The sequence below is a fragment of the Callionymus lyra genome, chromosome 11, assembly GCF_982586985.1.
Source record: "Callionymus lyra chromosome 11, fCalLyr1.hap1.1, whole genome shotgun sequence".
NCBI lineage: Eukaryota > Metazoa > Chordata > Actinopteri > Syngnathiformes > Callionymidae > Callionymus > Callionymus lyra.
Window position 1 is genome coordinate 9,411,858 of NC_141828.1, and position 18,892 is coordinate 9,430,749.

The 18,892-nt window shown below is 38.7% G+C and overlaps 1 protein-coding gene across 2 annotated transcripts in view; it reads left to right on the forward strand.

The window, feature by feature from the left end:
- The window catches only part of inpp5a (inositol polyphosphate-5-phosphatase A), a 183,580-nt gene that overhangs the window by 133,470 nt on the left and 31,218 nt on the right, over window positions 1-18,892 (forward strand). For both annotated transcript variants that reach the window (XM_087802985.1, XM_087802983.1), the window contains exons 10-12: window positions 3,118-3,213; window positions 4,339-4,413; window positions 13,920-13,993. In XM_087802985.1, coding sequence (XP_087659111.1) covers window positions 3,118-3,213; window positions 4,339-4,413; window positions 13,920-13,993 — 245 coding nt within the window. The remainder of the gene's footprint in view (window positions 1-3,117; window positions 3,214-4,338; window positions 4,414-13,919; window positions 13,994-18,892) is intronic.

Sequence of the window (18,892 nt, forward strand, 5' to 3'; positions counted from 1 at the left end):
GGAGAAAAGAGATGGGATTTGGGGAAAAAACTTTTTTTTTTGCGTACGTACTTTTTGGTTTCACGAATTTAAAAGTTTCACTAATGCATGCGGAAAATTCTGAAGGATAAAATTCCACAAGTGAAAGTTTGTAAATCATCAGTCAAATAGTTACAATTTTGCCCTTTTTTTTGCCACACAAATATAGACGATTAAACAAGTTATAAGAGTAAATTTAATCGTAGAAAAGTCTTAAAATGTGACCTTAATCGGCATTTAAACGTCTAAAATGACATTCAAACATGTTTATTTTTGGTTTTAAATCTCAGGATATTTGTTGACGTTTATTCATTTACTACAAAAGTTTAAATAGATTTACGCAAAACTCACTAATACGGAGATAAATGACAGCAGATGCACGTCGTGGATCGACTTCAAAGACGACCAACCGACATTTTCCTTCATGGTTGTAAAACGTTACCATGTTTAGTGCATTAAAGTGCAAAATGTTGTGCAAATTTTGGCATTTTGTGCAAAAACTCTTAAATTATACTGTAAATCAATTTTGGTTCCTTTGGTTTACTTTATTCTTCAATGTAACTCCAAATGGTGACGATAAAATCTTGGATTTTTACTTGCCTTTAACTGTAGGAACCATATAAAGAAGTAAAAGTTGCACAAAATTAGCCGGTCATAATGTTACGGCACGTTCTCTGTAAGCGAAAACCTTGTAAGGTCACACGAAAGAAAAGGTCGTCACCAGATGATAAAGCGTTTTTTTTTTTGTTGTTGTTTTTTCCACCCCAGTATAGCGACTGATCAATCACTTCAGTCATGCGATCGATCGATCAATGATCTGGATCGATCTACGACGAGGGAATTGACGAGTCGAGAGTTTGTTGAAATCGTTCTTTTAAATAAATAAAAAGAAGAAGAAGAAGGGATGATCATCAGATAAAAATGAGGATCACTTAACTTAACTGATGCCTCTTGTGCGAGCGAGCCGACCTCATTAGTGACGGAGAAGTGGGACGTGGGGCGACAGAAGGGGGCTCAGCTACAACACCTGAGGCTTCGCCGTTGACGATATGTCCGAGTATCAGACGGGGCGACCAATTAAAGACGACTTTAGGGGTCTCAACACAATGACCCTCCGACGGAGGAAAGTATCTCTTGCCCTTTTTTTTTTCTTGCGGCTCCTATTCACGGTGGAAAGAAAAAAAGCTGCTTAAGCGCACTTAAGCGCATTAGCATTTGGCTGCCAGGTGACCATATTGACCCTCATTTGGACGCCCTAAATGACTGAAAGATGGAGCCATTTGTGAGGGCTTTAGAAAAGTTGGGGAGCAAAGGGGGGGGTTTGGGGGGGCGACCAATCCACTCACTCTCAGCTCATGGCGTTTGTTCTGATCGGCGCCGCCGTTTGTGTCGTTTTCCACCGAAAAAAAAACCCCGGGACTGATTTGTGACATTTGGGTCTGAAGGGCTCTTTTCTGCCGGCCATATTGGCTTGACCCGATTATCCCGATGTGTGCTTTGAATCTCAATCGGGCCCCGGCGGCGTCGGCGGCGCGGTATGGGAACCGGCGGCCGGGAGATTACCTCATTCAGGCGTCTTCAAACACAGATGGTCGAATGTTTAACTAATTGTTAAGAGAGTCCACAAAGGGGAGTTTAAGCATGCACACAGTGGGCCGGGTCAGTACACAGACCCCGCGAGGAGGGGGGGGGATCTGGGGGGGGCAGTTAGAGGAACATCATTTAAATGACTTTAGGATCATTGTTTCTGTGTCGGTGCATCATCAACATCATCTTCTGAGAGAGGAATGAGCTCCAAGTTCACTCAGGATTCAGTGATTCATCTGTTTTTCACAGTTTTAGTTCTGCACTCTCTTCTTCTTCTTCATGTTCTTCTTCTGATTCTTTTTCTTCTTCATGTTCTTCTTCTGATTCTTTTTATTCTTCTTCATGCTATTCTTCTTCATGTTCTTCTTCTGATTCTTTTTATTCTTCTTCATGCTATTCTTCTTCATGTTCTTCTTCTGATTCTTTTTATTCTTCTTCACGCTATTCTTCTACATGTTCTTCTTCTGATTCTTTTTATTCTTCTTCATGCAATTCTTATTAATGTTCTCCTTCTGATTTTTTTTTCTTCTTCATTATCTTCTTCATCTTTGGCTTTGTATTATTTTATTTTATTCATGTTCCTTTTCTTTTTCTGATTCTTTTTCTTTTGTTCCTTTTTTTAAATTTTCTTCTTTTTCTTCTTCATGTTCGTCTTCCTCACGTTTCTTCTGGTTCTTCCATCTCGTCTTACTTTTATTGTGAATATTATCTTCTTATTCTGTACAATGTATTGCGTATTATTTATATTTTGCTACTTGGTTCTTTTCCTCTTCATTTTCATTATTTCTTTCTTTTCTTATTCAAGATAATTGTTTCGTTTCTTCTAATAACGCCATTTTTCTTCTCCATCTTTTATCTTTCCATCTTCCATCTTTTTCTCCTCTCACTCTTTCTTGTTCTATTTCTGTTTCTTGCTTTCATCGCTATTCTTTTTCCCCTTTAAGATTTTTTTTTCTTTCAAGCTGTTGCCCTTCTTTGTTTTCTGTTTGTTTTTTCTTCTTTTTCCATTGTCTCCACTTGTTTGTGTGCTTTTAGTTCTTCTTGTCTTTCATTTTAACAAATTATTTTTTCTTATTAAAGCTGCTTAACTCTTATATTCTCCCCTTTCCTCTTCTTTTTTTTATTCTTTCCAGCTTCTATCTTTTGCTCCTCTTGCTCTTTCTGTTTTTTGTATATTGTTTTCTTTAACAGTTTTCTTCTTGTTCTTCTGCTTCTTCTTAATCTATTTCTTCATCTCTCTGTCCTTATTTTCCTTCATCCTTTGTCATTATTCTCTTGTCGTTATTCCATCATTCTTTTCTGTATCTTCATCTTTTACTTCTTATTTTTTGTATTCACTTGCCATGTCTTTTTCTCCTGGTTCTTGTTGATCTTTTTTCATCTCCATCATTCATCTTCTCCAGCATCTTCATCCCATTAAACGTCTTAATCCGTCTTCTGTCTGGATGATGATCGCGATCTCCATAAAACAAACACCCTGACGCCCTCCTGGTCTCTTTCTGTCTCCTCCAGAGTCTCTGCTCCACTGCCACCATGCAGTCCGTCAGTATCGGCGACACCAATGAAGTCGACAAGCTAATATTCCGTGAAAGTGATAACGACCGAAAGGTAAGTTCTTGCACCAGAAGCCGTGAAGAACAAACTGAAATGGAATGAAAACGTGTCAAAGTTGACGTGAATGAAGAAGTGCTTTGTTCAGTCAGTGAGTAACACTTAAGTGTGATTGTTTTAATTCAAATAAATATATATTTCTTTCTAATAAAAACACCCTAACATTGTAAATTAATTAATATAAATAAACAAAGTTTACAAATTGGACATGAATATTGCTCACATTTGTGAAGTTAAGTTACCCTTATTATACATACATTTCAAATGAATTGTACTTCATGAAAGTTAGTATTAACTGAACATTTTAAACGCCAACAAAAGTAAAATCAGGCCACGTTCAGAGAATTTTCTATAATACTTCAGGAGCCACCAGTACTTTTGCAGTAGAATCATCCAAACACAAACCAGATTCACCTACACCTGAGAGTTACACACTTTGTACACAATACAATAACTGTGTTAGAGTCTGGAGCTTTTAAGTGTCATTATAAACATGCAGAATGGTGCTTTATGAGTTCAATGAGAGGGAGTGAGACAGTAGTTCGGAGAGAGCGGATTGTTCATTGAGTTTTGAAAAAAAGTTGTATTTAGTTCACAGTATTTTTCTTAACTATAAAAACAAGGCGTAAGAGACTTTTTCAAATCCTACCAAAGCATCTACAAAACACAAGACTTGACAACTTTCAGTAGAAGTGAATAAAAAGAGGTTCAGGAGTGAAAGTTTGTTGTTGTGTCAAATTGTTTAAGTCCAGCAACTCGGTTAACTTAATTATTAGTTTAATGAAGTTAAAACGTTTAAAATACACCATCTTAAATGTGATTAAACACTTTATATTAAACAAAAAAAAGATTAAAAACTCATAGTACATTTTAAACGATTCTACAACCAAACAATATTTATACCAAGAAATCTATATATTTAATACCAAGAAATCTGTATATTTAATACCAAGAAATCTATATATTTAAGTGATAAATGGTTAAAAAGTTGTGTTTTTCTATTTCTTATTTTGTGTGTAATCTCGTTTAAATTCTTTGATTCTGTGCTGCCACAAAACATTATAAAGTTGTGTTAACAAAAGTTTCTGATTCTGATGTTTGTGTCCATCCATCTTCTCGCAGGTCGTTCTTCAAATCGAAAAGAAGCTTTTTAGTTACGTCAACCAGGACGTTTTCCGGGAAAACAACGGGACCTCTGTGAGTCGCTTTTCTTTTACGTCGCAAAACACATGTCGCTTAAATTCCAACTCGAGAAATCTGTGATTATCTGCAGCGATCGGCTCAATCGAGTTTGTGGTTCTCATCTATTGGATAATTCAGTCGTCTATATATTGGATATGGTGGTTGAGAGGAGCAGCGATAGACACACACATGTGTTGACACGCACTCACACACACACACACACACACACACACACACACACACACACACACACAGGGTCAAATCTCTGCACAATAACTGTAAGACGAGAGTCGGAGCAGACGAGGTGAGTGTTAAGTGTCTGCGAATGAAAACATGTGACGCTCGAAACACTTTAATACGTCGCTAAATTATATTAGAGGGGATTAAAGTTGGATCTTAAAAGTCTCGTGAAAAACTCACGCACAAACACAAACGCACAAACACACTCGTCAGCGTGACACGGCCAAAGTTTTTATTAGCGACACAAAGTAAAAACCTGACGGCTTGTCGTTCAGGAAAATACGCCTCGGTTGAGATACAACTTTGAGATAACAGGAGAGGACAAATAAGAGGCAGAACTAAGAGAATTGCATTTGTTTTTTTGAATACATTTTTTGTCTAAAGTACTGTTGAAAAAAAAAGTATATTTTCCAGACTGTACATAAACCGTAAATTTGAGTCTGTCATATGTCATATGCGACATATTTTTTTGATTATCTTTGTCTAAGTTGTACCTTTATACCTTTGGTCATTATCTTATCATAAGTGTGTTCATTTAAGTGTCACTTACTCTATTGTAAGTGACACTTACTCTACTTGTATCATCAGTGTCTGTTTTGAAAACTCTTTTTTTCATTTAAATATTTACATTAGAAAATGATCTTAAGCCCCGCCCACTCGAAAAATGCTTTGTTTTTCTGGAGATTGAATCTTGTTTACCATAACTCACTCACTCTGCTGTGATTGGTCAAACATCAAGGTTTGTCACGGAGCGTCATCAATCCAGGAAGTCTCCACCTCTAAGGAACTCGTTGTATAAACAAAGCGGGGCATGATTACAGCTGGTTGGAGGAGGAGTGAAGCCTTTATTACATCAGAATGGACTCTTGTAACCTCTCGTTCGCCCAGATTTCAGACGGTGGAGAACTTTTAAAGAGTAATAAGTTAAAAACATGGTCATGATGAGAGACTTACTGCATCTTTATTTTCATCATTTCTTAACATGAGACTTAGTCAAGAGAGTTTTCACATTAGCCGACCTTTAACCCTGACATCTTTATAGGTCAGGATATCAACATGAACTTTAAACTGCTTTTGATTTTAAATAAATCATCCCCCAGGCCATGAGTTATATTAATGTGATTCATGGTCTTCCTCATTTGTTTGACTGAGTGACAAGTGTCAACAGCGATGACATCACAACAGGATCACCTGAGTTCCACTTAAGTGAGCCCAGATCTGGTCCTTTCTGTTTTCAGCACCGGGACAGTTCCCAGTTAAATCGTTCTAAAAAAAACACTGAATCCCTGTTACACAGGTGGAAAAAGTTAGGGTCGCCCTAAAGGTCAGAGGTCAATGCAAACACTCTGAACTATGACATCACACCTGAACTCCAATTGAGGGTTTAGTTATTCTCCTTCGGGCTGCTTTCTCAGCTATAGTGAGCACTTGAACAGTGACCTTGAAACGCACCAAAGTCAGGTCCATGAAGTAGAAAATGACAGTTGAGGGAAAGCTCTGACCTGTATGAAGAAAAGAAACAATGATTATATACAAAACAACTAAACTAGACTACATTAGAATAGACATGTATATCTCTTAGTCAAATGAATGTCAATCTGTTGTCTGAAAGTCAATATTAGTCCAAACCATGGATGTTTCTAAGTCTGAGTCACAGTTTTAACATATTTGTTCTCTGACTAATATTTAATTATTAAAGAAAATAAAGAAATATTTGTCCTCAATTGTGATGTAAGTTAATAATATTAATCATTCATTTTATTTACAAGGCGCCTTTCATGACACACAAGGACAAACATACAAGCAGATTATAAAAAACGACAGTTAAAAAGACAACATTAAAAAACAGACGTTTTAAAAATGAGAAAGATTCTTAAAGAGAACTATAACACAAGTAAATTATAGAACAAGTGTTACAGTGGATAAGCAACTTTATAAAGATGACAGTTTTACTTGCTATAACTTTCTAAATTGATAAATATTTTAAATGTATTTTGAATTTTGATAAACGGATTCAAGGGATCCATGTTTTTCTTCTTCTCTTAATTAAATTTCTTTTAATTCAATTCATTGTTTCGCATTCATGAATTAAAATACGACTCCTTTAATCCGATTCCCTTTGGCTCGGAGAATATTTATTCCTACGTTTGTGGCACATTCAAGTCGCATTTCTTTAACCGACTGCTACAGGAATTGATGCGCTTCCGCTCTTAGAGCCTTAAATTCAATTTCCCCCGACGTATGTTCATGTTTACTACACAACCCGAGGAGTAATCTGGTCGTCGGGGGGGGAGAAGGGGTGATGTTGTAACGGTGGGTCTGAGGCGTCTCACCCCCTCCTCGCTCGCCCCCAAACATGATAGATGGCATAATGGGCGCCTCAGAGATAATCTGATGGTCATGGTCTAGTTAAACACACCGTGTTATGATCCTTATAAAACAAACTACCTTTCCGAAAGGATAAATGTTCCTCCCTTCACTCCCCCCTCAAGGGAGGGGAGGGGGGGGGTGAGTAAAAAAAAAATCCATTGCATCCTTCATCAACTACATGACTTGTACCAGCTTGACAGAAATTTAATTCGAGGCAGCTCTTGAAAATAATTATAGTATTTTGAGAGGAGTAATCATTGGCCGGGACATGATTGAATGTGTCCATGCCTATTGACTTCTGCGATGATTAATAGGTTTGTTTAGTCGATATTCCCATCGAAATTGTATAATTAATTATCCCCGGCGCTGTCACGGGGGCGCCGCGATGGAGAAGCCCTGATGAGTATTTGGGAAGATTAAATTTTTTTCCTGGGGTGCGCTGGCGGGCGTCAAAAAGGGGGCACGCCCGGGGGGCTTCAGCCGGGAAAGGGATGGGGAAAAGGGCGTGCGTGGAGGCGCCTTGTGTGCGTCGGTGCACGAGCGTCCGCCTCCGTCCGGCATCGATTTTGTTTCACTATCTCTTTATTGTAACTTTATCAGTGTGCGGCGGGCAGATGTGTGTGTGTGTGTGTGTGTGTGTGTGTGTGTGTGTGTGTTTGAAAGTGATGAACCTTTCTGTCTGGCCCCGGCTTCTTCTTGTCATGCTGGCAGCGTTTCCCCTTCCCATTACTCAAAAGCCCTTTTAAAACACGAGAAGGGGACATTTTTAAAAGTGTCATTCCGGGGGGCCCCCCCAAAATTCTCTACTCGTCGGGAAGAGAAGGAGGGCGTAAAAAAAAAGGGATCTGATGGGATGTGTATTTATCGACGCAGGTTTTTTTTGGAAGTGTAACTCACCTGCGTTATGAGCCAATAAAAGCGAGGTTTTAATTATCTAAAAGGTCCTTAAGGGAGTAGAAAGGTGTTGTTTACTTGAACTCGCCACTTCTTATTTCCACAGGAGAACCCCGGCTTCTTAAAAAACGGAGCCATGCGGGGAATTTATTGAGCACATAATCCTCTCATAGTATCTCTGATTGCTTCGTCGTCCTAAGAGCCCCCGGAATGTACAACACAAGGTCCCGTTGACCCCGTTTCATGCACTAAATAACCTGTAATAACCGTGTAAATATACTCGGAGAGGAGAGAAGGATGCATCATGGGAAAGAACAGGTTTTCAGTCGAGTATGCATCAGTTTTATCTTGACCTTTAAAGTATATATTTTATTGAGGTTTGTTTTGATTGTTTAAGCGCTTTGTGACCCTGGTCTGGAAAAGCGCTAAATTAATAAAAATTACTTACTTACTTACTTACAACTGCAGAGCTGAGTTCACCAAGAGGGAGTGAGGTTGTTTGAAAAGCACAAAAAAAGTCATTTTAGTTCTACTTATAATTAGGAAACGGAACAAAAGATCAGGACCTGAAATGCTCAAGGACCAGATGTGACCTTCAGAGTCATTTTATATGATGGGTTTGAGCACATTTTACTCAAAACTGTTTATACTTTACTCTTGTGACTCTTAAGATATCCCAGTTTTAAAGCTAAGCTAAGGATCAAGAATCCTCCAAAATGATAGAGAAACTTCAAAAAGATGAAAAAATATATATAAAAGATAATATATAAATACATGTTTCCCCGTAACAGTAGCTACAGTTTTATCGACCCTGGCAATGCTTTAAATCTAAAGAATGCAAAAATAAAAAGTCAAAGAATTTTGAAAAAAACTCGAAAGAAACTATCACTCCTTGATATTTTTAACACGTCTCTATGTTGTATAAGTTCTATAGAAGTACACAGGGCCTCATGTACAAAGAAGTTTGTGGATTTTCTACTAAAACCAGTCGTACAATCAACTCCAGAAAAAGGTGCTCGTGCTAAAATAGTCAGACGTATGAATCTGTGTGAGCACAAATACAAGCAATTTTCCTTTGTGAATCCAAATAGAAGTGGAAATAAACGCAGACTTGTTCGTCCCTTTCCACGCCCTCATTTACATATTTAAATCATATTTAAATGAACCAGAGTCTGTATTTTATTTATTTTTCTCCATGATCAGAAAAAACTAATAAAAACATGAATTAAACTGGATTTACAGTCTATTTTCATTAATTTAGAACATTTCTAACATGTATCACATACTTGCAGACGAGCTCCGGTGTACATGTTTATATTTTACATACAGGGTTATTAACGCGAATACTTTATTCACAGAGACGATCAGGCGCTTATTTGAAGCATCTTAAAATGGAGTTTAACAAGAATAAAAGTGTAAATCTGTAATTTAAATCAATTAAATAATACTTGTATGTGAACATCTCAACATGACCAGTGAGGCTGACATGCATCTGAGCAGTAAATAATGTCGTACGCCACCTACAAACTTGTCCTGAAGTCCGACCTTTTTAACGCTCATTTCCTTATTGATACATATTAACTTTGACGTGGAAAAGTATGTCCGAGGGTTTTTTGTGTGTACGACCTCTTAGTACATGAAGCCCCTGGTTACACAAAGCCTAAGCCTGTCACACACATGATTTTCCAACCAAAAATAATACTGATGGAAAACAACCTGAAATGTTTGTTTTTTTAATAATGCTTTTAATTTTCAACAAAAAAAACACTGTTGAAGGGTTTTTTGTGTTGCATCATGAAGCTTATTTATAGACTTTTGACTTGAACATCGAGTAATACACGTAATTCAAAATAGTTTGCAAGTGTGAGCAGAATATTTGGATATTTCGTATATATTTCGTCTTGATTAAGAAAATAATTCACTCCTGAGAAGTCGTGGCTCGACCGCGAGTCCTTGTCGGCCAATCTCCCATGATGCTCTCTGTTTATGTTCAGTCAATTGTAGGACAGGACTGCTCTTCCAGTTTAGATTTTATATCCCGACTTTTTTTTCGGGGGGGGACGAAAAAAAGGACGTTAATGGTCGTGAGAATTGGTTCCGGCTGCTCTGGAGTGAGCTCTTGCTCAAGAGCGCGCCCGCCCTGTCACTGACACTTTATCGGTTTTCCACAGGAAGTAATGAAGACGCCGTAAAAGGAGGAAAAATATGGGCGTCTGCCATGAAAACCAAGTGTGAGGTGTAAAAATCAAATTAAATGACCTTTCACCTCCGTGTTTATTGATGGTTTTTACTGGCAGCAGGTGTTGTGATGGCGAAGCGCCGGACAACACGTAAATCAAAGCTCAATTACAGGTGCCGGACACTCATTGGACGGGAACCACCAATCCACCTTCTTTTCTTTTTTTTTAGCTTTAACTATTACCTGCCCTCTGATTTAGGAGGGTACCCATCATGAGGGGTGAAGTCAGTGAGCTGGTGACACACTTCTTCATCCTCCTCCTTCCTCCACTTCTCAAGGACGTTTCCGGTTGACAAACTACGGGCGGCGGCGTAATGTCACGAGGCCTCCGACCGGCGGAAGCTGTTTCCTTCAAGCACTCGGCAGCAGAGCATTCTGCTTAATTGACCCGCGATTAAATGTAGTGTGAAATCTCAGACCCCGCAGGAGGTTTTTTTTTTTCTCCTCGTCCGCCTGAACGAATGACTCGACAATCACTTAACACACGGCGGACACACGCGGCCATATGTCACTCGTCGTCATTAACTTTTCGCCGGTTTTTGAAGCTCTTCGTCAAAGTCTCTTGAGCGCTGGCACCTAATGGAAGAATTTACTTTAAAGTATATATATATAGAATACGTCGCGAAACCCAGACTCGTAGTAGAAAAAGTGCTTTTGGAAATGACACGAGTACAGCTATGAGGTCTGAGGTTCAAATCCAGAGTCGAGCCAGAACTGAGCGTTGATCCAACTGCTGCCCCTTTAAAGTTTATGTATGTGACAAACACGACTCAAGTAACACAGTAGTCGCACAATATTACTTTAAATGTGAAAGTAAATTAAATAAATCCTTCAATTTATTAAAGGATTCAACTTCAATTACAATTTAAACATTAAATAATTTGTCCATCGAATATGTATTTTCCTTTTAAATGGTTGTTGTGAGGGGTCTTGGAAAAATAGGATAAAACTAATATAAAGTTATAGTTTTTGTGTATTTTATTTCATTTTATTAACTGATTTATGATCACAAGACATGTTGTCAACAAGATATAAAGGCTCTTTATTTCACTTCATTTCTAATCTACCTCTTGTACATGTTTTTTTCCAGCCTCCGGGTCACTTTGACCCTGAGAAAACACAGGGTGTAAAAAAGTTCTGAAGTGACGAAAAAAGAAAAAAAGTCCTGAAACGATTAAATCTTGCTCTAAGTGACAGTTATTGTTAAATAAATGTAATTAAAAAGAAAACTTTGTTGCTTCGTCATGAACTCAAAGCCCCGAAAACAATCAAAACAAACAATCTCAAAGAGTTTTGAAACAAAATAAACAATAGGAAAGGCAGAAACGTATATTTATATATATTTATATATATATAAATGCTGGAAGGAAGTTGATCCCGACACCAAACACGCAGTTGTTGAATTCAACCTTCAGAAACACATGGAACTGATGTTCCTCCAGCAGTAGCTCCGCAAACATCGACTCTAAATATGCTTTATTAACACCGTCGTCGAGCCGAAGACGTCGATCGTGTCGAAGCAATTCATCGGACGAGCGACCGGGGGGGTCGGGGAGGAGGACGCGAGCGCTCGCACGGCGGCGCGTGAGGTCGCATCCCTCGCCTCCTCCATCCCTCATCCACAGTGTGTGAGTCTCTCCTCTGACCCCGGCGCCGTGAGTTTGATGAATGCTGCACATCTGCCCTCCTGAACCGGCGCCGCGACTCACACTGGGAGGCCCTTCTGGCGGCAAGTAATGGCCGCTGTTCTACACCACTGGCAGCACAATCACACACGGCCACGAGCGCGGACCCCCCGGACATTTATTTATTTATTTATTTATCTATCTCCCCCCCCCTTTCCTCTCTTTCTCTGGCCTGTTTATACGTCGGCGGGACAAAGACGTTCACACGCAGTCAGACATAAATATGTCAGTGTAGATGGAGGACAGTAGTTACCTTGCCACTGATATCATCACACTCACATGACAGCCCCCCCGGACCCCCCTCCTCCGGCTGCCCCAGGACGTCCTTCCGAATGTTATCCACCGTTGTCATCGCTGTTGATATTTCATCGTGTAGCCATCACCGCCCGTTTCTAACACTCGTGTAACGTCATTAATGTCCGCCGCCGTCAAACCCTGTACAGGGTGGTCCGGGGTTTACAACCGAGAGTTAGGGGAGTGGGGGGTTTGTTTTCGAAAAAGGGGTTGCCGGGGAACGTGGCTGTCACTCTCTCCGGGAGTCAGTCATGCAGGTGTGCTAGCTACCTGTTCGTCTCCCGGATAATTAATGTGTACAAGGAAGCTGCTAATTGCACTCTTCACTAATGATTTATGGCTTTTGTGAAAGGCGGCAAATTGAGGGAAGTGTGTGTGCGCGACGTACAGCTGTGTGTGGAGACATGATTGATGACGAGTGTGTGGACGCGCTGTCAGCTCGGAGAAAGGGTGGACCCCCCCCCCCCCCCCTGTAGGACAGGGCGGGAAGTGCACCGCGGAAGACCGACCGGAAACCTTGGAAGAGTTCCCGTCGTTTCTGAGGCGCCCGGAGTTGTTGGCTTGTAAATCAAATTTCCATTAGACAAACTTATAGCTAGTTAGTTAAAAATATATTTGTTCACTTTTAAATCTAGAGATCTTATCTTATCTAGAGAATCCGAACGTTCTAAAGGCAAAAAAGAAAAGTTCCATCACAAGTAGTAAACTAAGTAAAAATCTAAGCAAGAAACCAACGTTTTACTAATGACTGGCAGGGCTGAGTTCAATGGGAGGGAGTGGGGCGTAGAGAGGGAAATGTTGAAAACCTGAGGTAATTACTTGTGTGACCCTTTAACTGTATTTGTGTGGCCCTGATAAGTCAGTAAGTCAGTGACCAGGGTCACAAACGATTGAACAATCAACAGCAATACACAGTTAATAATACATTACAATATTAAAAACTCTATAAGGCCAAGACAACATAAGACGGTGTGGTGTGTGTGTGTTCAGGAACCATCAGTAGATTCTGATCCACGGACATCAGAGCCCGAGCTGGGGTGTAAGTCTGGATCAGAATCTACTGATGGAAGGTCTTAGCATGAATAGATCTGAAAGTTAGAACCAGAATTTTAAAGTTGATCCTGAAAGAAACTGGCAGCCAGTGAAGAGTTTTAAGGATCGGGGAAATGTGAGTTCTTCTACTAGAGCAGCTCAGAATTAATTAAAGGTTTATATTAACTTCAGGCGAGACAGATCCTTCTTGTTTAGACACGAAAATAGTCAGAACGAGAAAACACAAACACATGGATTACAAGCTCCAGATCATGTTTTGAGTTTAGATTATTTTTTCTCAGTTGAAGGAAACAGTTTCTGGTCATTTTTTTGCAGTCTATACTAGAATAATAATTATAAGGTTTAACTATATAAGTAGTATCATGTAGAAATCATTCTGAAAACTAACAAATGTTTTTGTTATTCATTACTTGTTCAACTCAAAATAGAGTTTTGTTCTTGTTGTTTAAAGACTATTCTTCATTTCTCTTGTTCTCTTTGTATTTCTTGTCCCTGAAAATGAATCCCATCCCATATTTAATACTTTATAATACAATTACTATGCTTTAAAGAGGTTATGATGGTTTCAAAATACTTTTTTATTTTATTTTTATTAATATAGATGATGTTATAAGTTGCCATGTATTATAAGACTTTCATAATGCTGTTTATTTTGACTTTGATAGAAAGCCTAGTTAAATTATTTTGGAGATAACGTTGCTTTACATTCTTGCCCTATAACTGCATGTCTTCCTTTGTTCTCTCAGCTTCTACAGTTCGACAAGGAGCTGTCAGTGTTCAAGGATCGACTGCACGAGCTGGAGATCTCCTTCCCGCCCAGGTACGATCCTCTTGACATCCTTTCTCTCGACTCCCTGCATCGAGTCAATCTTTGGATCAACGACAAGATTCTGAAGAGTTTTGTTCTGAGTCACAACAAAGACACATTTCAACCATAACACAAATGGAACAAAACTGGCAAGTTCCTGGGAAATACTTACATCCCTGTTGAAATGAAGGAGCCGAAGCTCTACTTTGAGTCTCTCATTTTTAATCTCACTTTTACAAATCTGTAAAATGACGAAATACCATTTTTTATACACAAATCTTTAATATAGTTCACATATATTTGAGGCGAAGAAGAGAGTGAAGACGAGGTGGAGTGAAAGGGATGCTTTATTAGGACCAACCAGGCACTAGCTTCAGGAATTAAACACTTTTGGTTCAGAATGATTGATTATTATTTGTACGTCTTTCTTTGGGCAGAACCGTCTTCACATCGGGTTGAAGATTACGAGCATTTTTAAACTCACTCAACACCCACTTGGCAACGTTTCATTCTGTTTGTCTTTTTCGCCAAATTCTACCAAATGTCTTTCAAACAGGATGTTGCTACGACCCGGTAAAGGGCAGAGCATGCATGAAGTAGAGCCGTTAAAATAATGAATTTATAACCTTACGAATCGTAATTTAATTGATTTCAAAAACTGGACACGATACCTGCGAGTTTGGGCTGACGGCGAAAATGATTAACAACGTCATTTAAGTGGGATTATCCTTCTAAAGGGAGTCACGGAGCTTCTCTTTGTCCCCCCCAAACTGATTTTTGAGCGGCGTCGGACGATCATCGGTCGTTAAGTGTGATTGGATTCGCTCCCAAACTGCTCCCATGTGGACCTGTGTTTTTTTTTTTTGTTCCACGCGTGTTCTGGGAGAGAACGCTCGGTCACCATTGATATTCCGTCTGGTCGGGATTTTGGAGGGTGGGCGACAGAGGGGGGCCGGGATCAGGCGCTTCCTCAAACAAATGCATCCGCAATTAGCTCTTTCAGGAGGCGCGAGGGAGGGCAAACACGGGAGCGCCGCGTTGGAAAATATGTTTCGGCAGCGGCGCGTTAATGGCGCTTGACCTTTTTCGCCGCCGGTTGTGACTCAATCAGCGCAGATAATGAAACGCTGTAATCAAACAATAATTACTTGATAAACTGCTCTGGCGGGCGAGCGAGGGGCGGCGAGGGATTTCCAGTGTTGGCGAAGCGTGTGTGTCTACGTGAGCCTCCTTCTTTTTTTTTTTTAGTCGGGAATTGAGTTATCACATGTGTGTGTGTGTGTGTGTGTGTGTGTGCGGTAGTACGTTTGTAGCGAGCCGGAGCCGGAGTGTCAAGGTGCCGCCGGTTCCCTGTTTTTTAAATGACTCTGTGTCTTAATCACGGAGCCCATTTACATCACTTTGCATAAGTGACAGGTGGATTTATGGTCCTTTTACACCGGCTGACTTTTGCACCTTTACGTATAATACTGAATCATCTGTCCGTAGGGAGGGGTGTGGGGTTGGGTGGGGGGTCCGGATGTTTCCCGCTCACTTGAGGTGATGATGAATCAAGGAGATGAAACCCTGGAGCAGCTTATGAAAGTTGATTTGATCTACTCTGTGTGTGTAACAACCCACATCATTGTCAGACTTTGTAATGGCGAAGCCAGGCCTAGTTAAAACTTAAACAGGACCCCCCCACCCCTCCCTGCCCGCCTCGCCGCCCCCCCAACATCCCTCTGGTCGCACACATCCTGGAGACCCTCCTCCTGTCAGGTCTGCCTTGTGCTCCTTGAGCAATCAAGCCTCAACGATTGTTCTCCATCACATCGCCTGCTCTGGACCAGCCCCTCGCCATCTGTGAGGTTATTACTCTTTTTAATGCAGGCCATCGCCCTGTGCACACACACACACACACACACACCGACACACACACACACGGGGTGCACCGGTGTTCAATTCCATAAATCAATAGCGCTCACAAACATTTAATCTGCAAGTTGATTCTGTCTGATGGAGGAGAGGAAGTGCTGGAGCGTCCAGGAACAAGAGACTCTAGCGAGAGCATCGCACACCAGGGAAATATCCACAGATCTATAAACGCTTGTACGTGATTAGTCCACTCTTTTTTTTCCTCGACATCTCTTCTTAGAGGTGAAAATAAATAAATAAACACGACGTATTCCTTTTTTTTTTTTTTTAAAGAGGCCCTTTGACTGTATATTTGTGGCCCTCGTGGGGTCACAGTCGAACTTTAAATGTTTATAATGGCTTCATACTTTTTTTTAATTCTATTTTCTTTGTATATAGTGTATCACAAAAGTGAGAACACACTCTCACATTTCTGCAGATATTTAAGTTTATCTTTTCATAAGGGAACACTGACAAAATGTCACTTTGACACAATGTAAAGTAGTCTGTGTAAAGTTTATATAACAGTGTAAAGTTATTGTTCCTTTAAAATAAACTCAATTTACAGCCATTAATGTGGCAAAAAGTGAAAGTTCCTGAAGGGTCAATATTTTGAGGGACCACCATTTTTTTCCCAGAACGGCCTTAACTCTCCTGTATATTAGTATATACGGTATATATGAAGAACCTAATGTATATCAAGTTATATTTTACACAAAAATGATCTCTTTTTATAGTGTCATGGCATAATGACGCTATAAATGCTTTTTTTTTTCTTTTGATAAGTTGTTGTATAATTAAGGGACTTTAAATAAAGTTACAAAAAATAAAGCTTTATTAAATAATGCAGCTTTAGCCTAAATTGTAATAACCTTCTTTTTTTTTCCCTTTTCTCTTTTTTTTTTTTTTTGCTTGACGGCCCCTAATCACACCAAGTAATGTAGCTCTTCTTTTTATGCATTGGCTGTCGTGAGGGGCCGTCAAGCAAATATAAAAGAGCAAAAAAAGTATAAAATCAAGAAATAAAATGTAGCAGAAATTATTATTTCATTGTGTTCGTTTATAAGTTTTATTTTAAATCTGATATAAAGGATGTTTTTCCAAATATTATTTTTACATTAAATCTATTTAAAGGGTAATAAATACTCGCAAAAAACTACAAAATTGGACGATATAAGTCATATTTACAAAATAAAATGTCAAGTTTTCGACATGATTTTTGATCTGATGAGGTTCACAAAAATGCAGTCAAAGGCACATTATTTATTTTTTAAAAGGTTGTTTTTTAAGTTTTAAAAAAGTCCAAGTTAGTAAAATAGGCTCAAGACTAAACCACACAATCCAATCGTTACATTGAACTTGTTCTCTCCCGAGACGATCCATCTGTCCGTCAAAGTCGCCCGTGACACGTCTTAAGTACCTGAACACCCAGGTGAGGAATTTACCCGACCCTTGTTACGGCCGGACCCGGAGCCAGTCCGCCGCCACCACTACGCATGCACACACAAAAATGTAGTTTTCTTAACCTGTGGCTCAGACCAGTCCATGAAGCCAAAACCACTTATTGACTCCACAACAACATAATGGCTCCCGGCGATGCCGTATTCAAGCCGACACGCCAACCCCTCAAACGTACTCCGGTACTACAGTAAGTTATTCAAGCGTCTTGATTGATTTACGAGAAAGCTTTTAGTTCTGCTCTGATCCGATTTCTTCGGCCTCGGTTTTGCGCGAGATCGATGCGAACGTTTAATCGGAGCTCGGCAGGAAACGCGGCGGACAATGAGGGAGCAGCGGACGAATAGATTCTTCCTCTAACTCGGTTACCGGTGAATGAATTTGAGGGAGATTTTTGAGGGACCGAGAAGAAGTGATGAGGCAGGAGATGCTGTGGAAGGATGGAGGCGAGAGAGAGAAGTGATGGACGCTAAACTGAGATGCGGCTCAAAGTTCTGACCAGATTACGATAAAGATTAATTCTTCTTCTTAGAATGAATGAGTATCTTTAGTTTCACGCTTGTGTTTGTTTCAAACAAAAGTGCAGGTTTATTTACATTTTTCCCAAGATGTTTATCGACAATTCAGTACATATTCTATTCACTTTTATTTCTGTTTCTATTTATTTAATATTAATTATTTCATTTCAAATAAATATGATATGTTTATTTATTGTCACAATTTCCCAACGCACAGATTTTTATTCTTGCTTTCTCTGATTGATTATATATATTTTCATTAATAAGAATTTACTAAACATGAATTCAATACAGAATGTTGTTTATCAAAATTTTAAAATATATTTCTTATTTGTTAATAGTGATTTACCTTCTAAACTAAAATGCTTAAAATATTATAATATTTGTATTTAATATGATAACATGTAACTATATGTTATGTTATTCATTTCTTATATATTTATTTTAATAAATCCAATAAATAAATAAAAATTAAATTGTATTAGTGAAATTATTTTTTAAATTTTGCACATTGTTTGTGTAAAGAAAATATATATATATATATATTAAAAGCCTAAGTAAGTAAAACGGAGCTAAAGACCACATTATAAAATTCAATAGTTGTTTTAATTATTACTTTATATGATGAGATACAATTTTAAATTGTAAAAGTTGAATACATTTAATATTTTGCACGTTTTTATTGAGTTAAAAAGAACAAAGCCAAAGTTAGTAAAAAGAAGCTAAAGACTACGTTATAAAACTCAAAGGTTTATTGTTTAATTAACAATTTCTACAATAAAATACAATTTTACATTATGAACTTTGAATTAATTGTAATATTTTTCACATTTTTATTGTGTAAAAAACAAAAATGCCTAAGTAAGAAGATAAAGACTATACTTAATAAATAAGTTATTGTTTAATGATTACTTTTTATAATAAAATGCTATTTTACATCATAAAGTTGAATTTAAACATGTTTTTTTCCATATATTTTGTTTGTTTAAAGAGAATGTCAGGGTTAAAATGGTGCAGAAACATGAAGCAGATCGACGTGTCT